This window comes from Cyprinodon variegatus, unplaced genomic scaffold (genome assembly GCF_000732505.1).
Source record: "Cyprinodon variegatus isolate N-32 unplaced genomic scaffold, C_variegatus-1.0 Scaffold29, whole genome shotgun sequence".
Classification (NCBI taxonomy): Eukaryota; Metazoa; Chordata; class Actinopteri; order Cyprinodontiformes; family Cyprinodontidae; genus Cyprinodon; species Cyprinodon variegatus.
Window position 1 is genome coordinate 2064758 of NW_015150482.1, and position 18833 is coordinate 2083590.

At 38.1% G+C, this 18833-nt stretch overlaps 1 protein-coding gene across 1 annotated transcript; it reads left to right on the plus strand.

Annotated features, from left to right (window-relative positions):
- Positions 1 to 4034: 4034 nt before the first annotated feature.
- On the plus strand, positions 4035 to 8705 carry LOC107100521 (inositol hexakisphosphate kinase 2-like). The gene is made up of 5 exons (XM_015399037.1): positions 4035 to 4611; positions 5728 to 5962; positions 6085 to 6269; positions 6603 to 6778; positions 7409 to 8705. Exons 1-5 carry the CDS (start codon positions 4359 to 4361, stop codon positions 8033 to 8035), a joined length of 1476 nt encoding a protein of 491 aa, XP_015254523.1. The 5' UTR covers positions 4035 to 4358; the 3' UTR covers positions 8036 to 8705.
- Positions 8706 to 18833: the final 10128 nt, after the last annotated feature.

Genomic DNA, 18833 nt, shown 5'->3' on the forward strand with positions numbered 1-18833 from the left:
ACAGCTGTCCCACAATCACTTGTTGTCCAGTTATATTTGGAGTTTGGTTTTTGGGACACACAGTTATTTATATTTATAGCAGTCAATGCAAACCAAACAATTGCTACAGCACTGTTAATAGCCATCAGTGACAAACCTTCTGTAGGGGCGGCTGTTCTTTTGTCACTTTCTGTTCACAGTGATAAGCTTGCTGATTAAAATATCTACATTAATCTCTTTTAACCTTTTAAATCTGTAAGGGAATGTTGGAGCAGCTGTCCATGACTTTGAGGAACAAGTGAGAGTTGTTGGTCTGTCCCCACATCTTCTCATCTTGTGCAGTGCATTGTTTTGATGTTCAAAGGTGCCCTTTATAGTGTGTTCGCTATTCAACAGATTAAAATCTGTCCTCCTTGTTTTGTTAGAGTTTGATCTTATCAGCAAATGGTTTCTGGGTGTTCAACCCATGGATGCTTGGTGGGGGTGATGGCTGCATTCCTGTCACCTGCACATCTCAATTTACTTTTTAAAGCGCCTGCACATGCTGCTCAAAACAAAAGCTTAGCTGCCTCGGCAAGAGTATCATTTATACAAAGTCATGGAAATACCTTTACTGATGTTCTTGAAATAGAGAGCTTATTTGACTTAAACATATATATATGCTTTCATATTTTAAGCTTATATTTTTGTTTATAATCTCCTGGATCTGAATTAATATTAAGTGAATGTAGTTTCTACAGCTAAATATCAGTTCAATTTGATGAACTCACGAGGGAAAAAAAAGATACAATTAGAAGAATTTTATTGATACAATTATTCTTTTGGCGCTCAGACCTCGACAAAAACATAAGCATTGAATTTTATTGTAATATGCATAGGCAGGTGTATGAGAACCAGGATGTTTCCCCCCAGGCCTGAAACTGGTGGTGGAGTGGAGAAGATGAAGTTGGTTCATTCCAAAGACTGCTGGTTGGCGAGAAAGTGAGCTTGAGCTATACTGGTGAGATCCAGTAGACTGTGTGAGCTGATACTAGCAATACACTCATGATAGATGATAGATAGATGTCCAGCTTGGATAAACACCGGTTGCATGAACCTGTCCATGATCAGCAAGCATGAGGCGACAGTGGAGAGGAAAAACTGTCATTTGGGAAGAAACCTCTGGCAGAACCAGGCTCAAGATGCTAAGACAAGTTTTAAATGTGAACTCAAAAATCCTTTTAACTTTGTTTTGAAATGTTAAATGTAAAAATTATATAGCTTAATGTTTCTATTCCCTATATGAAAAATTTATGGACTTCTCCAGATCGAGCTAAAATTAAAAGGGGGAGTTGCAGCCTAGGGGTTAGGTCATAGGGCTTGTTCGAAGCCCACAGCTACTGTGGCTCTCTGAGCAAGCCCATTGCTTCCCGGGCACTGCACAGTGGCAGCCCACTGCTCCCCAAAGGATGCGGGGAGTTAATTTCTCCATTGTGAGATCAATAAAGTAAAAAAAAAAAAAAAAACTTTCTGCAGAAACAGCCTCTATAAAATCATAAATTAACACCAATTCTCTGATCAGTGTATCTCCAGTAGCATAACTCTATAGTTTCTAACTCTCTTTGCTTTGGTGTGGATAACCTGCTATGAGAAGTTGTCGCTGTTTCATTTTATTGTATGATAAACATTATTGGTAAATATAATTTGATAAATCATCCTGATAGTAAAAAAATGAATGAAACCTTTTCAGGCCTTATTACTCATCAGTCAATCAGAGATGCTGGTGAAATAAGAAATAAGAAATAAGCAAAATAAGAATAAATAAGAAAATATGTGAACAGTTAATGTGACCTTGAGGTGGCTGCAGCTTTTTTTGTTTTTTACAATGCTTGCCTCATGTTAGAGATCAGAATTGCGTCATCACAGCCAGTGATCAACCATAACGGACAAAGTTGCACAGAAAACCTACCATGACATACATACAGCTCAGTCATACTTGATATTTTGGCTTAACCACACTTTGTACTTTTTTTTTTTTTTTTTTTTTGTACAGCAGTAAAATGAGCTTGATTGCGTGGAATAAACAAAGAGTAACTGTCCTTTTCAGGTGTTATTTCAGATGCTCTGATAATCTGTGTCAACAAGTGTTAGGAAGGTTTAGGATGAGGATTACAGTTTCCACTCCGGTCAGTGCATGAGCTCTAAGGAACCTCTTGTATCAGCACTACTCACCACGTCTCGTGCTTCAGATAACACAAACATCTACACCTCTTAGAAAAGGTTTTATAACAGCAACATAGATTAGGAATAATGTACACACTGACAAGCAAAACAGGCAAACTTACTTTGTTACAGAGATGAACAGATCATAGAATTTTTTTTGGCTGATGTCTTGCCAAACTCTGGGCCTTTTGAAATTGATCATAGCCAATTTGTTTCTCTAGAAGATGCTGATGTTAATTTAAAATTGATTTTTCAACATGCTCATAGCATTTAATTTTAAGGGTTAGCCTTGCTAAACGTTGGTTTCTGTGTAAAACCTAAAAAGTGAAGACCCTTACTTTAACACGGAAACTTCAAAAAAGGCTGCAAGCATTTCTTAATCCAGAATGTTGACTTTAAAGGCTTGAATACATTTAGACCATTATCTACTGAATTTGACCAGACGATTTTCCTCTAGGTTGGAATAATAATAATTTTCCTAGGTTTTAAAGACCATCACCTGTTACCATAAGTATTGATTCTCTTATGCAGCAGGCTGAATAAACAGCTACCAGGACTTTACTGAAGATAAAATACTGTAGAAAATACCCTTTTCCTTTCGACTTATTTAAAAAAAAAGTTGCTGATATTCAAAAAAACACTTTTTGAATCTTCTCCCCCTCATTAACCGACTTCTATCCAGAAGCTTAGCCTAAAATTTTCTTAAGGGTGGCCAGGAAATAACCAATAAACGTTAAGGGTTGGCCGAAATTGGATAGGCACCAGAACCTCAGGGTTAAACTACACTGTTCCAACAGGAAAATTATTGAGCACAACATCATGTTTTCCAAATGAAGACAAACTATCCTTTCCCACAGCCTTTTCTAACAAATAGACGCATATATAGTGGATACAATTCTTTCAGGTTTAAGTTCTAGGGCAAACATCTTTTCCATTGTCATTACTTATTTTAATCAATAATCATTCTGCAAAAAAATTATATTCACAAATAAAAATATCTACATAAATAGATTCTTTAATACCTTTTTTTATAAAAATAGTTATGTATCTATGATTTCACTGACGACTCCTAGCTGACATGCAGAGACATAATTTTCTCTTTACCCCATATAACACAAAATCTAATTCTGTAAAGGGCATTAATTACTTATCTTTAATTTCAGTATATTTATGTGCATAATTAACCACAGTGTCTTTGCTGTTATGTTAATGTATAAAAAAAATTAAAATGGTTTGAATATTCCACTTGAGAGTACTAGTGTTGACACTGTCTGTATTAGAGCGAAAGAGTGGTAGGGGTGGCCAATGCTTAAGTAACAAGAACTAAGAGTTTACTGACCTGAAAAGCATCAGATTTTTGAGTGTGTGGTCCCAGAGAGCATGGCTGATCAACTTTAAAAACACCTAATTCTGGTCAAAGCCAGTTATTTCCTGAATGTTAAAACTATTTGTGTCTTCTTTTATGTGCAAAGTTCTTATCATACATGCTCTTTGTTTTGAGTCTTGTTTCTCTTACTCCCCCCTCACTTTCTCAAACAGAGTTGCCTTTTCCGTCAAGGCTGTTCAGTCAAGGCCTCCCGTCACATAAACGCAGAAACAGCTGAGTTCACCCTCCCTGCTTGTTTTCATTCCTCTATCCTCCCCCCCCCTCCCCCTGCCATTGTCTTTGTTTGCTTTGCCTCTTTGCCTTGAAGGGTTACCACCCAACAACCTGCTTTCCAGGCCGCTGATTGGTGGATTCTCTGTGAGAAGGCGGGGCTAGCGTTGGGCTGTGCGTGTTTTTACCAGTAGTGAAGGGATCTCAGCTGTCAGAAGGCATTTAGTCTGCATCGGAGCAGGATATCTCTGTTTGTGCTCTCTTTTAAAGCAGCTTAGACCCCTAACCTACTTTGAAAGGAACGAAAAAGTGTTTCAGAAAACAAGTTGAGAGGAATCAAATATTGACTGTCGTGTTTCCTCTCTATTTTCTCCCTTCTTTGTTGTCAACCGTTTGAGTCTCTGAGAGAACAAATCAGCACAACACCAGCTTCCGATCTGCATCCTGTGACTCAAAAGGACTACTCATCAGCAGATCCGGAGCCTGTGAGCGGCCCTAAAACACGGGGCCCCTACCGCATCCGTGCGCGTGTGTGTCAGGAGGCTAATGCCCGCCGTGGTGTGGACAGTGCCAGAGGAGGATGAGTCCGGCTGTGGAGGCTCAGGCCCAGGAGGCCATGGATGCAGAACAGAAACAGAAGCAGCAGCTGCAGAATCAGCCGTGTTGCATGGAGAAAGGAGTGATGCTTGAGCCCTTTGTGCACCAGGTGGGGGGACATTCCTGCGTGCTGCGCTTCGGGGAGCAGACCATCTGCAAACCCCTCATCCCCAGGGAGCATCAGTTTTACAAGAATCTCCCTGCTGCAATGAGGAAGTTCACCCCACAGTACAGAGGTAGTGAACATTTTTTCTAACCTACGCGTTTTTGCAGCAGTTTTTGCATGCATGTTCTCATCAAATATAATGTAGGTTTACATTGTATTGCAAACACCTAATATGCAGCTCCTGCACGAGAGATAGATTAATAGATCATCATGAAACCCTTCCTACAAATGCATGAGTGTTGTTGTTTTTTTGAAGGATGACAAAGGTACCACATTTTTCCACAAGAGGGCGTCCTAGCTGACAGCTGTTATTGCCACCCTGTTGTTTATTACTGTTTGGGATAAATTAGGCAAGTCAGGTTAATGGCTGGGAACCACTGTTTGTTTTTTGGGGCACATGGCGATCCAAAAATCCATGAAGCTGCTGGTGAAGGTCAGTGGTAAAAGATAAAGCCTTAAAAATAGTTTGGTTCACAGAGTTTATACAGTTGAATGTCCATAGAGACATACACTTTTCAGCCTCTGATTAGATTAGGTGACTTTTTCAGGGGAATTCTTGTTTGCACAAAACAGTGCCACTATGTCCAATCACCGTCTGTCCTGTTTTCTGCAGCATCTTCTCATTAAATGTTTTACTTTGGATTACAAAGCAGCATGACAGTCGTTTTAAATATTCACCTAAAATAAAACAACTGCAACGGAGCAAAATGTCAGGAATTCATTTTTACGATCCTACTGCCCCCCTTATGCTTGATTTTAGAGTCATTACAAAACATACGACCTTTTCAGCACATGAGACACCATGTTGATGAAACGTTGCGGCTGTTTATGACATAAACAAAGTTGGGAAATTGTGTAAGTATGCAAAATTTTAGGGCCAAATGTAATGGAGGTGTAGAACATTTGAGAAAAGAAGCAGACATTGAATGATTTCCTCAGTAGTAGTGTCCACACAGAGAAGACATGTTCAATGGTTGGAAAATGGTTCAATTTTTAAGTTTCAGCCCGTTTAACCAACTCAATGACTTATGTTTTGTATTTATCAATACATTCTTGTAACACTTCTCCATTTTTTCAAACCAATGTCTTAAAAATACATTTCCTGTTTTTTTTTTTCATTTGTATTTAAATCCAAGACTTGTTGAAATTAACATAGAAAATGTATTTTCCCTTTTTCCCATCTCAGGTGTTGTGTCAGTCAGCTTTGAGGAGGATGAAGAAGGGAATCTTTGCCTAATCGCCTACCCCCTGCTCAGTGACCCGTCGGCAGATGTGGAGAACAAAGACCCCTCTGCAGACTGTGATGCCAAGAGTAAAATGCTCCACTGGGGCCAAATGATCACATCCTCGCTGCTTTTGGAGAGCGAAATTTACAGCAAAGATGGCCGAGGGCGCCACTTTCGAAAAGACAATGACCAGAGGTGAGACAGCAGCCTGTGATTCAATCACACCCAGATATGTCACAAGGCATGTAATAAAAATGCAACTGTTGAGTAGTTAGTGGAGTTACCATTTAATATTTCTGCTGTTCTGTTTCATCCAGTGGGCACACGCTTCAGGGCTACACAGAGCTGGAGCGGCCCCAGCAGGCTGAAGTGCTCCGCTACAGACTGGATCACAGTCACAGTAACGCCGTCCCTCAGCTCAAACACAATCCGTGGAGCCTGAAGTGTCACCAGCAGCACCTGCAGCGCATGAAGGAGAACGCTAAGCACCGCAACCAATACAGTATCCTTCCACGTACAAAAGCCAGCCCTTTTTTTTTTTTTTTCCCCTGAGTGTGTTCAGATCTGACTATTCATACAGCGCTGATACGAATACCTGTAGCCTCAGCTGGTATCTAAGCCCTGCTATTCAATATGCTGCTATCAGTTTCTTAGCAAAAGGGATACGTTACACAATCACTCTCATCGGTTACTTGACACTGTGACCTGACGTTTCAATTTAAATAATTCGATGAACCAAAAACCTTCATCACCAAGCTTTGTAGCAAAAATGGAGGTTTATTTTAGTAAAACGTCCATTTTTCTGCTTTTATTCGCCTTAACCCTGGTGTCTCAGAATTCATCCTGCTTGAGAACCTGACATGGCGGCACGCATTGCCTTGTGTATTGGATCTGAAGATGGGCACACGGCAGCATGGAGACGATGCCTCTGAAGAGAAGAAGGCCATACAGATCCGCAAGTGCCAGCAGAGCACGTCAGCCTCCATAGGAGTCCGACTCTGTGGCATGCAGGTATGGATGGTCCGACATTTTTTCATGTTCAATATAAGATTCTTTTTTTCCTGCTGCCAACAGTACTAATCTTAGCTTAAAAATGTCATATTAAGGTACCCTCTTAATGGATTTTCCAATTGCAATCAGCTCAGCTTTTATTTTCATGTGCAGAAGATCTATTCAAATCTTGGAATAAAATCTATTGCAACTTTTTCTTCCCTTCATCATATTTTAATAGCAATTTATCGACTTATTGTTCGAAATTATGTCCACGTCTACGAAAAAAAGAAAATAATCCTACACCCATGAATTCATAACCTTTGAACCAATTATTCTCCAAGCTGCAAATCTTTGGAGGTATGTCTTCAGCAGCCAAGATTAGTATTGGTTAAATATTATAGTTTCTTTATGATTACAGGAAGAGACCCCGTTGTCTTGTCAGGGAATCTGTAACATTCTGATGTTAGCACTTGCTAGGTATTTGATTGGTAGACAACATCTGAGCGCAGTGCTTGCATTTGATGGCTCCCATGTATTTATCAATCTATTGGTGAAAATATGAGAAAGTTCTTGTAGTTTAATCGATTTGAATAGAAAAAAGCTTGAAGAGACTTTTTATTTTATTTTACAATGTTTGGGTCCCTGCAGGTCTACCATTCTGACTCCGGCCAGCTGATCTTCATGAACAAGTACCATGGCCGTAAACTGACCCTGGCTGGATTCAAGGAGGCCCTGTTCCAGTTCTTCCACAGTGGACACCGTCTGCGGCAGGAGCTGCTCTCTCCAGTGCTGAGCCGGCTCAGGGAGATGCAGGCTGCTCTGGAGTCCTGCGAGTCGTACCGCTTCTATTCCAGCTCCTTGCTCATCATCTACGACGGAGCTCAGCACAGAAAGCACACACGCCGGCGCACCAAAGACGGGCTCTCTGAAGACGAGGAGGAGGACGAGGACGAGGAGGTGGAAGCTGAGCCTAAAATGGACGAGGATGTGGACGAAGAGGAGGAGGGGAGTGAAGAGGCGGGTGCGTTTGGCTTTCCTCACAGCCCAGCGCCATCTAGCGATAGCAGCAGCAGTGGGAGCTCCACTAATAGCCAGCCCCTATCAGAGCTCTGCAGTCCTGTGGTAGATGTGAGAATGATTGACTTTGCTCACACCACCTGCAGACATTATGGCGAGGACAGTGTGGTCCATGAGGGCAAGGACAGTGGCTATATTTTTGGTCTCCAGAACCTGATCACCATCATCTCTGAACTGGAGAACCACTGCACAGACTGACCGCTAAAATAAAACACATAGTTACAAAATCAGAGGAGGAACTGAGGAGAGGACTATTTTAGCGCTGTAGCTGTTCCTTTACCTCTTTTTGCCATCAGTGCTTTTTGATGTTACTGTTGTGACTGCCAGCTGACAGGAAGTGAAATGGACTCAAGGTAACAAAGAAGCGCTGTATGTGCGAATGTCGCCGACATTCATCGTCCAGTTTTAACCCAAGTAACCAATAAGGAGAAGGGCAGGCCGTATATAAAAGCCATTCAAACTTCAGACGGCAGGTGTTCTTGTGTCAGATTTCCAAAGAGAGAGTCATTTTGCACTGGGGACACACCCTGAAGAAGGGGGGTGTGTTGGGACTGAAACCAGGAGAAGCAGAGCGACTGAAGGAGGACAGAAACTGCGAGTGAGCAAGATGGCGAGCTCAGGCTTCGTTCTTCTTCTACATGGTCATCTTGCCATCATTCTTTTTTCTCTCTCCTAAAGCTAAATATATCTCAGAGAGATAATAGAGAGATATTTATTTATATCATAAAATCAACTAAAAATGTCAAAAAAAAGAGACTGTGAATGGAGAGTACTACATTCCATCTTATTAATGTTACAATAATGATATTGATTAATATTGTTATTTGACATGCTTGTATACCTCTACCTTGTTTTTTTGTTTTTTTTTTTCGTGTTGTCCACAATTTGGTGGAGGGAAATTAAAACCTTTGTGGTAGCAGCTGTGTCTTTTGTTGTTTGCAAAGTAGGAAAGGAAACAAATGATTTCCTGCTAGTACTACATTTAAAAGCCACAGCAATCAAATCTCATGCAAATCTCTCTGGGGTTTCTTTAGGGGTGTTTACAGAGCAAAGCCCAAGATGAGAGAATTATTTGTTCTTCCTCAGAGGCCTGGAAATAGTAGAAATAAGTTAGATGGATGTTCTTTAATCGGGCCAATATAGAACAGAAATCCTCCGATGTAAACACCCACTGCCGTTCATATTTGCATTAAAAAAATCCTTTAAGTAGCACAGAAAGCATGCTTTTCTTGAAGCTATCAAATAACTTTTTTCGTAGTTCTGGCTGGATATCGGACCTCTCAGATCACCAGTAGATTGCATATAGAAGTATTTTTTTGGTCCCTTAGACCCAAATTTTCAGCATATTTGGTAAAGTTCCAACAGGGTTGAGGTTTGTGTAATTCCAGAAACTCAATGTGGGCTTATTTGATCGTTTCTTAAACCAATTATGATGTTTGTTTGTGTCAATATCCTGTTGGAACCTCCAGACAAAGTCACTTCTTTTATTCTAAGAAAAATGGATAGGATGTTAAAAAAATCCCTAAAGATCAAGCCTACCAGAAACTGGAAGATGCTGGATCGACAGCATAGTCTTTCGCATAAAAAAATAGTTCCTGCTCCAAAACAGATATCTTTAAGCTTGATTGCCCATGTAAAAAAGCAAAGTTGCTTTTAGAATAAAGTTTTGTTAAAGCCAGAGGTAGGTAGAGTACCCAAAATGTGAACAAGAGCTTTACTCTTTCAATGTATACTCAAGTAAAAGTCAAAAGTAACAATCCAAATAATTACTCAAGTAAAAGTAAAAGAGCACTTGGTAAACAGTACCTGGTAACTGATCATAACATCTGATTTAACATTTAAAAATGATGTAAAGTTATACAAAGTATAAACTTATATGAAAATCCTTGTGTTTTTCAAAGAATGACCCAAATAAATAAATATCTATCAAAAAACACTAATGATTTCGGAAAAATAGAAAACTATTAGAATATATATCTTGAACCCAACACTCAGGAGAGTTGGACTTAGGATATACAATGTATATAGGTAAGAGTAGGATAAGTAGCTTCTTGTAATATATACATTTTTTTTTTGTATTTTCACTTCAGCAGTGAAGATTAAAACAATGATGCTTGAGTACAAAAAAATTCCATTTTTTTTAATAAAAAAAAAATCTTGCTTAAACATAAACTCTAGGTCTGTTGATTTGGTGAAATTTTGTCTAGAAATTCATTGAGTGAAGTTAGGCATGAGGGCTGAGAAGCCAGACATTTTTCATCATGTAAGAGTACTGATTTAAAAGATTTCTTCTTAAGTCAAAGTAAAAAAAAAAAAAAAGCAGTAAAAATACAAAAGTTTACTTTTTTTTCCCCAAAAGCCGAGAGAGGACTCAATATGAGGGTTTCAAACCCAAGAATAATGTACTAGTTGTCATGCATGGTGGGGGCAGGACTATGCTGTGGTTGAGCTTCACAACCACTGGTATTGGAGCAATAAGAATTATACTGTTGAAATTTGGGCTTCGTTTTGTTTTCCAACCTAAACATTGATCCCAAACATACTTGAGGGTTCCTTATATGCTGCATGTGAAAAGGCCCCAACCTCAACTCTATTGGTAAATGTACAGGCTATGTTTAAAAGTCAAATTAGTGCCAAGGAAACCAACCGATTTAAATGACTCCTTCCAAGATTAAAAACAAAATGAGATCCATAGGAATTTTATCAGAACCTTGATAATATTTCCAAATAGTGTTAGATTTCTCTGCAACCTCCACATGCCCATATTGTTATTCCATGTTTTTTATGTTAACTTCTCAACACAGATAAAGCAGAAGGTGCTGTTCTAGACTTTGATCTGTGTGCATTATTCACTCGGTATATAACTTTATATTTTTAAAATCCACAATAAACGTTGAACATGTCGATTTATTTTCTGTAACACCATCTAACAAAAAGTTGTCATTTTTAATAATCCTACCCCCACAGAAAAAAATATAAAATGTCCAGGCTCCAATGTTCAAAATTAGTTTGTCATTAATTGAACATATTTCCATTTCTTACCAGCACTATGTGATGCACACACATCACCCTGGAAAATTCTATGTAATTTCCTGTAATTTTGAGCAGGGGTACTGCTGGAAGCCAAATTTCCTTTAATAAATGTCCATAGCTTTTATCCCCTCAGTCATTAAGAAAGTTTTATTGCAGACAGAAATGGTGGATTGTTCCAGAAGGAGAATGGATGATGACGTTTCCCAGCTTCTGCCTCAGCCAGTCATAGTCATCCCCAACCGGTCTGAGGCAGACAACGCAAGGGCGACTCATCTACTCTAAGAGTCACAGACACATCAGTTGTCTGTGTAAAAAAAAAGAAAAAAAGAAAATAGCTCTTAAGTAGAGGAGAGCTTAGGTCAACACAGTGCAGAGGCCATTAGCATGCTCGGAAACGTGCTACCCTGCTGGTACAGATCCACTCTCTCTGAGTTTGTGACAGATTTAATGCACTCATTGGTACATAAACTTATACACATGACAACATATGGTAGATTTTATTGTCTTTTACTCTTGTTAAAACATAATGAAAGATTTAAAAATGACCGATGAGCTTCCTCATATCTAGGATTTGGATGTTAATATTTTGAGCCAAATAAATTATAATTTGTAACCTACTGGTTATTAATGCACATAATTTTTCAGATTTTAGGCCAATCTTGTTTAGAATCTTTCAAAGAAAATAAAGAAACAAAGGGATTAATGTTAATGTAACTAATTTTAATTATCCCCATTTAATTTGATTTGTTTCATGTAGTGGTGACAGAAACGGCATGACAATGAGTATTTATTTTGTATAGTCTTTACAACTTTAAAAGTTGCATTATTTGTGATGTAAACTTTACTCTGTAAGTTAATCTAAGATCTGGAAACATCTAATTACTATATATGGCCCTGTTCTCTCATCCACCCTTCTAAATGAGAAAGACAAGAGTAAATGTTCTTAAGTTATGGGAAATTAGTTTTGCCCTTCCTAAATTAGAAAAGGCTGTAAGAAAATAAATGCTCAACCCTATTTATCGTCATTTACAATCATATATATCTGTATAGCAGGGGTTGCAAAAAATATGAAGGGAGAATAAACGTAGGTGCAGAGACTAGATTTATTTGTTACATTGTGGTTCCCCCACCATAATGTCTAAATGGGCAAATAAGGAACAATTCAAAAAGTAATTTTTCGCATCTAAAGATAAAGGATGCTCCAAAGGTAGAAGATTCTTCTGTGTGTATTCATTTATCATTTGTGTTCTTTAATAATGTGGTCTGATAACATTAATGTTATTCTAGACCAGCCATGCCAGGTTTGTGTAAAGAGTAATCCCATTGGCTGTAATGGGTCAAACCCTTTGTGAATGACACGACAGACACTGTAATCTCTCTTAAGAGTCTAGGTCAGGCCAGAGAGGGAAGAACATTCTACTAAACATATGCAGAGGCTAAGCATACAGTGGCTGGCAAAAGTGAGGTGACCCCCTGGGTTTTTACACATTGTATCATAAGTTACATGCTTGTGTAGTAAAAGGAGAAGTGATGCATGAGTTTAGATTTTTGTTTGCTAATTAAAATTGGAGGAATGAGGCCTGTGCTGACAGCTTTACTCTGAAACCACCACACTAAATCTAGCGCAACGCGTTTCCTTCAGAGGTGTTTTCCTCTGTCTGGCCATCAATATTTTCTGTAAAAAGCTCTAAAACCTTAACAGAGCATCTGCATTTATACTGAGGTAAAATTTCACACAAATGGATGCTGTTTAGTAACTGTATTACTTATTTATAAAAAGGTGAACAGAAACTTACTCCACACTCTAACAGACCTGTTTGTATGAAAAAAACCCAAAGCATGCAACTTTTTACGTCTGCTGCATGATGATGCCCTACCTAGTGTTGATCTCTCAAATTACATTCCAATGAAGTAGAATATGAATGCTTTACGAAGCACTGTATGCAGTTTTGAAGGATTGCTGATGTTTAAAAGCTACGCTTTGGCACTGGGGTGAGAGAACAACAGATCAGAGGAAGTAGAAATACAGTCGATAAGTAGTGTAGTAGATAAGCTCTTCCCTTTCTGCTCTGTTGGTGAGGAGTGGGGGAAGGGGAGAGTGTAACCAATATTACATAACAGCCTTAGGGTCGGTGGGCTGTTCTTAGCCATCTGAATGATCCCATTCTGTCAGTGCTCTGTGCTGTGTCTGTCCAGGCCTGTGCGCAGTTTATATTATAGGTCCATTACATTTACAAATGATACACCATTTGAATTATTCCACATCACTCATGAGCCTGTGCATCATTGTAGTCCACTGCTTATGTGGAGGTTGCCACCACAAGTGGGGCTCTTGCATAACAGCGGGTGATGTTCCTATGGCAACAACAGTTTAAAAGGGTGTCAAATTCTTGAGTCTTCCTAGTCACATCCTCATTCATCTAATTTTAGCAATACTATCCTTTACATTCTCCATTCATTAATGTACTCCCATTCTGTGGTTGTACGTGTACGCGGCAATGTACATCAAAGTGTACTTGAAAATGCCACGTATTTGGTGCACTTTTGTATCATAAAAACAAGAATATTATAATTAAAGTGCTGTCTGATGTTTAATTGTCAAAGCAGCATGGGAAAATGGTAAACTTATCTAAAGATCTCCCGCCTTTGGGAGATATGTCACAGTCCAGAAAAGCCTCTTGGTTTTTCACAGTTTGTAGGATTTGTTTTTGACATTTACATTTATGAATTTCTGACACGGCATGCACTGATGGGGAAAACATTGCACCTCCTACATCTTCTCCTCTGTTTGCATTCCTATAAATTGGCCTTTGGCACATGTTTATACTTCTTTCACAAAGTTTCCTGATATTTTTCTCAATGAGTAACCATTTGAATAAAATCTTGTTAAATGCTCAAACAAACCACATAGTAACTCTGTCAAACACACTTTGTAGTCGGTCTTTTAAAGTTTTGCATGTGATCCTCTGCATGAAGACATTCTTCAGGGAATAGCAATGCCCTGCTGGGCTCTTAGAAGACAGAAATGTCCAGATATTTTTATGTAAATGCACACCAAAGCAAGAAACAATACCATAATGAAATAAGTCATTGCAATGCCTTTATAGACTTTTAACACAGCAGTATACCAGGCTGTACTCATTTCTTTGGAAGTGTAAACAAAATGTTGCATGAGCAGAACATTTCTCACAACCATGTAATCTCCAAATACATGTTCCTGCTACAGTATTTACACAGCTGTATTGGAAATACATCAACCATGACTTTAAAACTATTGAACCACGTGCTACAATATGCTGTCTTCCCAAGATTTACTCATCTCTGCATGCTAAATGCTATAGCTTGAACTACTTATGAAAAATATCAATTTAACCAGAAGGTTCTTTGCAGTAGGTTTAGGTCAAGTTTTAAAAAAAGCTTAAGATTAACAGTGTTTTTGCCAATGAAATCAAAGATCAGCACTAAGACCTGATAACAGTGGAGCCCTTCTTAATTTATTACTGTAAGTTGTATAGTTTCAGGGCTAATTTCATTTTAAAACCCTCTGGGCTTAGTAGGTTAATTTGCCCCAAGACCAGAACACTTGAGACCACTCATATACTAAATATTATAAAAGTTAATTTTAGGTTGGTAAATGAATTAAAGTTAGTAAATAAATGACATTGAATTATGGGGGAGTGTTGGCCTAGTGGGTTAGAGCAGTGCGCTTGTTCTCTCAGAAGGTTGCAAGTACCTGGTTCAAATCCTACTGCCTGCACTGGGTTCCTCAGCAAGACCTTTAACCATTGATTGCTCCCAGGGCTATGTACAATGGCAGCCCACTGCTCCTAAAGGTAAATTTATCCCGTGTGAGATCAATTATTGATTAATTGTTTACTGAAGCACAGTGACTCTAAAACTTGTCTTCAGCTGACAAAATGACCTTATTAGAGCAGTAATTATAAAGATTAGTAGATAGATTGTAAAAGAATATATGGATATTTTGCATTTAAGATAAATAAAATCCTTTTTGTATGTAAATATGCTCTTTCCAGAACTGCTTAAATTTAAAAGTTTAGGTTTCACCTGTTTTAATTTTGCAAGTAGTCTTCTTTAAGGAACCTTTGGGTATCTGATTATTAATCGATTGATTGAAAAATTAATTTACAGATTAATCAATTTGCAAAATAATCATTAGTTGCAGCTCTATTTCAGTTGATTCTTAATTCTGAAAAAAGGAAGGGGACATGACGCCATACTTGATCCCAAAGCAACAGAACACATTCATGATCCCAACAAACATGCACTATTCAGAAAGATGTGAATGACTCCATGTACTCCACTAAATCCTTTACTTTTCTTCATACTTAGACCAATGGAACAAGCACTTTTCAACATCAGCCTACATGACAAAATGAGTTTAACTGCAGCTTTCGAATCATGTAAAAAGAAAAAGCTAAAGCTGCATGAATCGAGAACATGACCAAGTTGCTTTTGATAGGTGCCTCACAGAGGTTGCATTGAAGCGATTACCTATACAGACACTTGGGTAAATAAGTAATAATGACTAAATAATTTAAGATTTAATGCAAATGTTAATGTTACCATGGATAATATTCAAGATGTAATATAAGTATGTGGTTCAAATGCTTGCTGTTGAAGGAATTCATCTCCAGATCTCCATGTTATAGAAATTCTGTGTATGATCTGGTTAGAGTTCAGCTACTGGTAAAATGTGTGGGTTTGGGGGGTGGAGGTGGATGAATCTAAGCTGGCTGTGTGGTTGTGGTTTTTCCCTTCTATTGCTTCTGGTAGTTAGCATTTGAATAAAACACTACATGAGTGATGCTCAACTATCACACAGTATACACAGTAAAACTTAGCATATCAGTAGATACTTCTGTAACTGTGCAGCATAGTAGTGGGGGTGTTATGATTTGGGCTTGTTTGGTAAATTAGGTTCAACTCACTAAATTAGGTATTAACTGCTCTATATAAAAAAGTTCGACTCATACTGATGTCTGGGGAATAAAACACTGTCAGTAACAAAATGTACTAAAAAGAAATGGGTTAATGTTCATCCAACTCAATAAGAGAGAATGATAGCCTTGCATAGAATATGGCTTCTTCACGTCTTATCTGCTAACAGAGGTTCAACAGACATTTAACCCCCAGGCATGTTTACTTTTTCCACACATATGTTTTACCATTTTGGTTTAATTACTGTTTAATAAATATTGAGATACAAATTAAATACAAATTATTAAAGAAAAATTAGCCATTAAACATATATTTAAAAAATAAACTCTTCTCCTTTTGTGTGTTTCCCTTACAAACCACAAATATGTAACAGACAGAATCTGTCTGTATAAAGAGCCAAAACTCCCTCGAAAACAGTAAGCAAAACAAACATCCCACAACTCTGCATTCCAAAGTGCATAATTTCCCTCAGTCCATCTTCATAAACATGGCTATTATGGCTTTTCGATCACAAATTGAGGAATGCGATGCTTTTGAAAATGAAATACGATGTTTTACTGTGACAAAAAAAAAAATCAGTATAGCCTGATGTTATACATTATAAATGGTTGCCCATTCTTCCACTCGATGCTACTATTAAACATTCTTTCCACTTCTACTTCCTCTGCTCTTACCTCATTTTTTCACCAGCAGCATTACTGTTACTGCTTATAGGAGCCTGACATGTCATCTCAGGGCGCAGGATCTAAAAGTGATTATACAGCCACAGAAAAACCCAGAGAATAACAGCAACAAGCATGAGAGGAAAGGCAAACTCAAACCAAGATGTAATTAGGATGTTACATAACTGAGGCAGAGACACTGTCCGCCAGGCGTCCGGTCATGGAGCTGGCCTCAGGCTCCTGGTGTGTCCACTGTGTGCTGGTCCACCCTGTCAAACCTATTTAAACTGACCACTTAATTACCCTAATGAAGCATCAGAGGAATAAATTAACCTCTTTATGTAGGATCACCCATGAAGGTTAAAGGTTAAGGATAAAAGAAGACAGTTATTTTTCTCTCAGTTCAGGATTTGAGTGTTAATGCAGCTTTTTACTGTGTCAGGTTTCAAATAGATTAATTGAAAAAGAAATTGGAAGAGCAAAAATGAATAAATATTATAACAACACATAACAGGAGAATAGTTAGAGAGTAGTTAAAATTGTCAATAGAAGAGTAGCCACAAGCTGACAGGGTTTAGGTTCAAGACATGATGTTCTGCTGGGAAACAAATAGACAGTCCTCCATTCTTCCTATTCCAGATAACTTTGATTCACTTTAGCCCTCAATATTTCTCCTTAGGGTTAGCATTCTCCCAGATGTCCTGAAATCTATGTCTCCAGCCCCTGTTAGGCTCAATTTCTTGATGTGCATCCATTTACTGCTGAGAACTTTGCCATCAGACCCTCACCGTGCTGTTTACATTCACTAATTCCTATAAATAAAAGACTACATAGGACTCAAACTCTCAGTGGTGCTATTGTAAGTGTTTACATCATCATTATCATCATCACAGCACATCTTTATCACTGACTAGCCTCCCTCCCCTCAGGCTCACTGCACCCATGTGTCACTCTGCATTACGTCTCTATGCAGAGGCATATGTGTCTGGTGATGTGTGGGTGAACACCAGAGTGGTGAGTAACTTCTTGTGAAAATGAGGCCAGAGAATGTTTGGCACGATCGAATGCGATGTGTTTTATGACAGCAGCAGTATGCATGCGTGAGAAGTTAATGGAATAGTTGCATGTTCTACTTCTTTAATCCTTTCTTAACATTAAATAAATGTGATGTGGATGTTAGACAAAGGGCTATATTGTAGAGATTAAACACTCTCCAGTGCCTTGCAAAAGCCTTGATTACTTTTAATGATATATTAGAGAGTGGAAGTAAAATAAATTGTAGTTTTATTATTTTTCTTTTTTAACAAGAGATGTTAAAAAAACATCATGTGCACATTTTCTAAATGCCAGAGTCAATGCTTTTGTGTGTCTTTCATCATCTTGAGAATGATTTCAATAATTTCAATATTCTTTTCCTTTTATTGTAGCTCTAGCTACAGTATGAGTTCAATGTTGCTTTTAAGGTTAGGCATTGTCCAATTAAGGGTTTCATGGGATTCTAAAATGCCAAATTTGGCCTAAATGTGACATTGGTGGAATCTGATTGGCTTGTGGTATAAAACCTTTAAAGCCCCATTACAGTATATAGACTTGATAATAGTTTGGCTAGTCTGAGACCAGACCGTAGCACCATAGGAAAAATGTAAGAGGATCAAAAAGTTTAAATCCATTTCAGCACAGTGAAGTGTTAAAAAATTTCTAATGATTTTCTAACAGTTTATATTTCAACAGTTTTGCAGATTATTTTGGCTCCTGAATTTTAACAGTGTCCAGAATTATTCTTAAATATTTTTCTTGTGATACTAGCTCAATAGGGACCCCATTGATCTGGATATTCAACGGATGTACTGATGTTTTCTTGATTGAAAAGCAAATACATTTGATTTTCTTTGTATTGAGAGTTAAGCAAGAATCATTTCAAGAATCCTTCATTGTGATCTCTGCAGGCTTTTTAAAAAAGTTTTTCACTGACTACAATATTGTTCTTGTCTGATGTATAAACCATGGTGTCATCAGCATACATTTGCAAGTTAACTTCAGTACCAACTCCAGGAAGGCCGTTAAAATGCAGACTAAAGAGGACCTGACCTAAGATAGTACCTTGAGGGATCGCTGTTAATATTCTACAGAAGGCAGATTTGCTATTATTAATGACAACATATTGTTGATACACAATCTTTCAAATATGATTGAAATCAAGACAATGATCGTTCCGAGAAAGGATGAAAGCTTTGAGATCAGTAGATTGTGATTCACTGTATCAAAAGCATTTTTCTAGTTAAGGAAAACTGGCTCAGTGATTTATCCCCTGTTAAGTGATTGTTTAACCTTTTCAAGCAGCA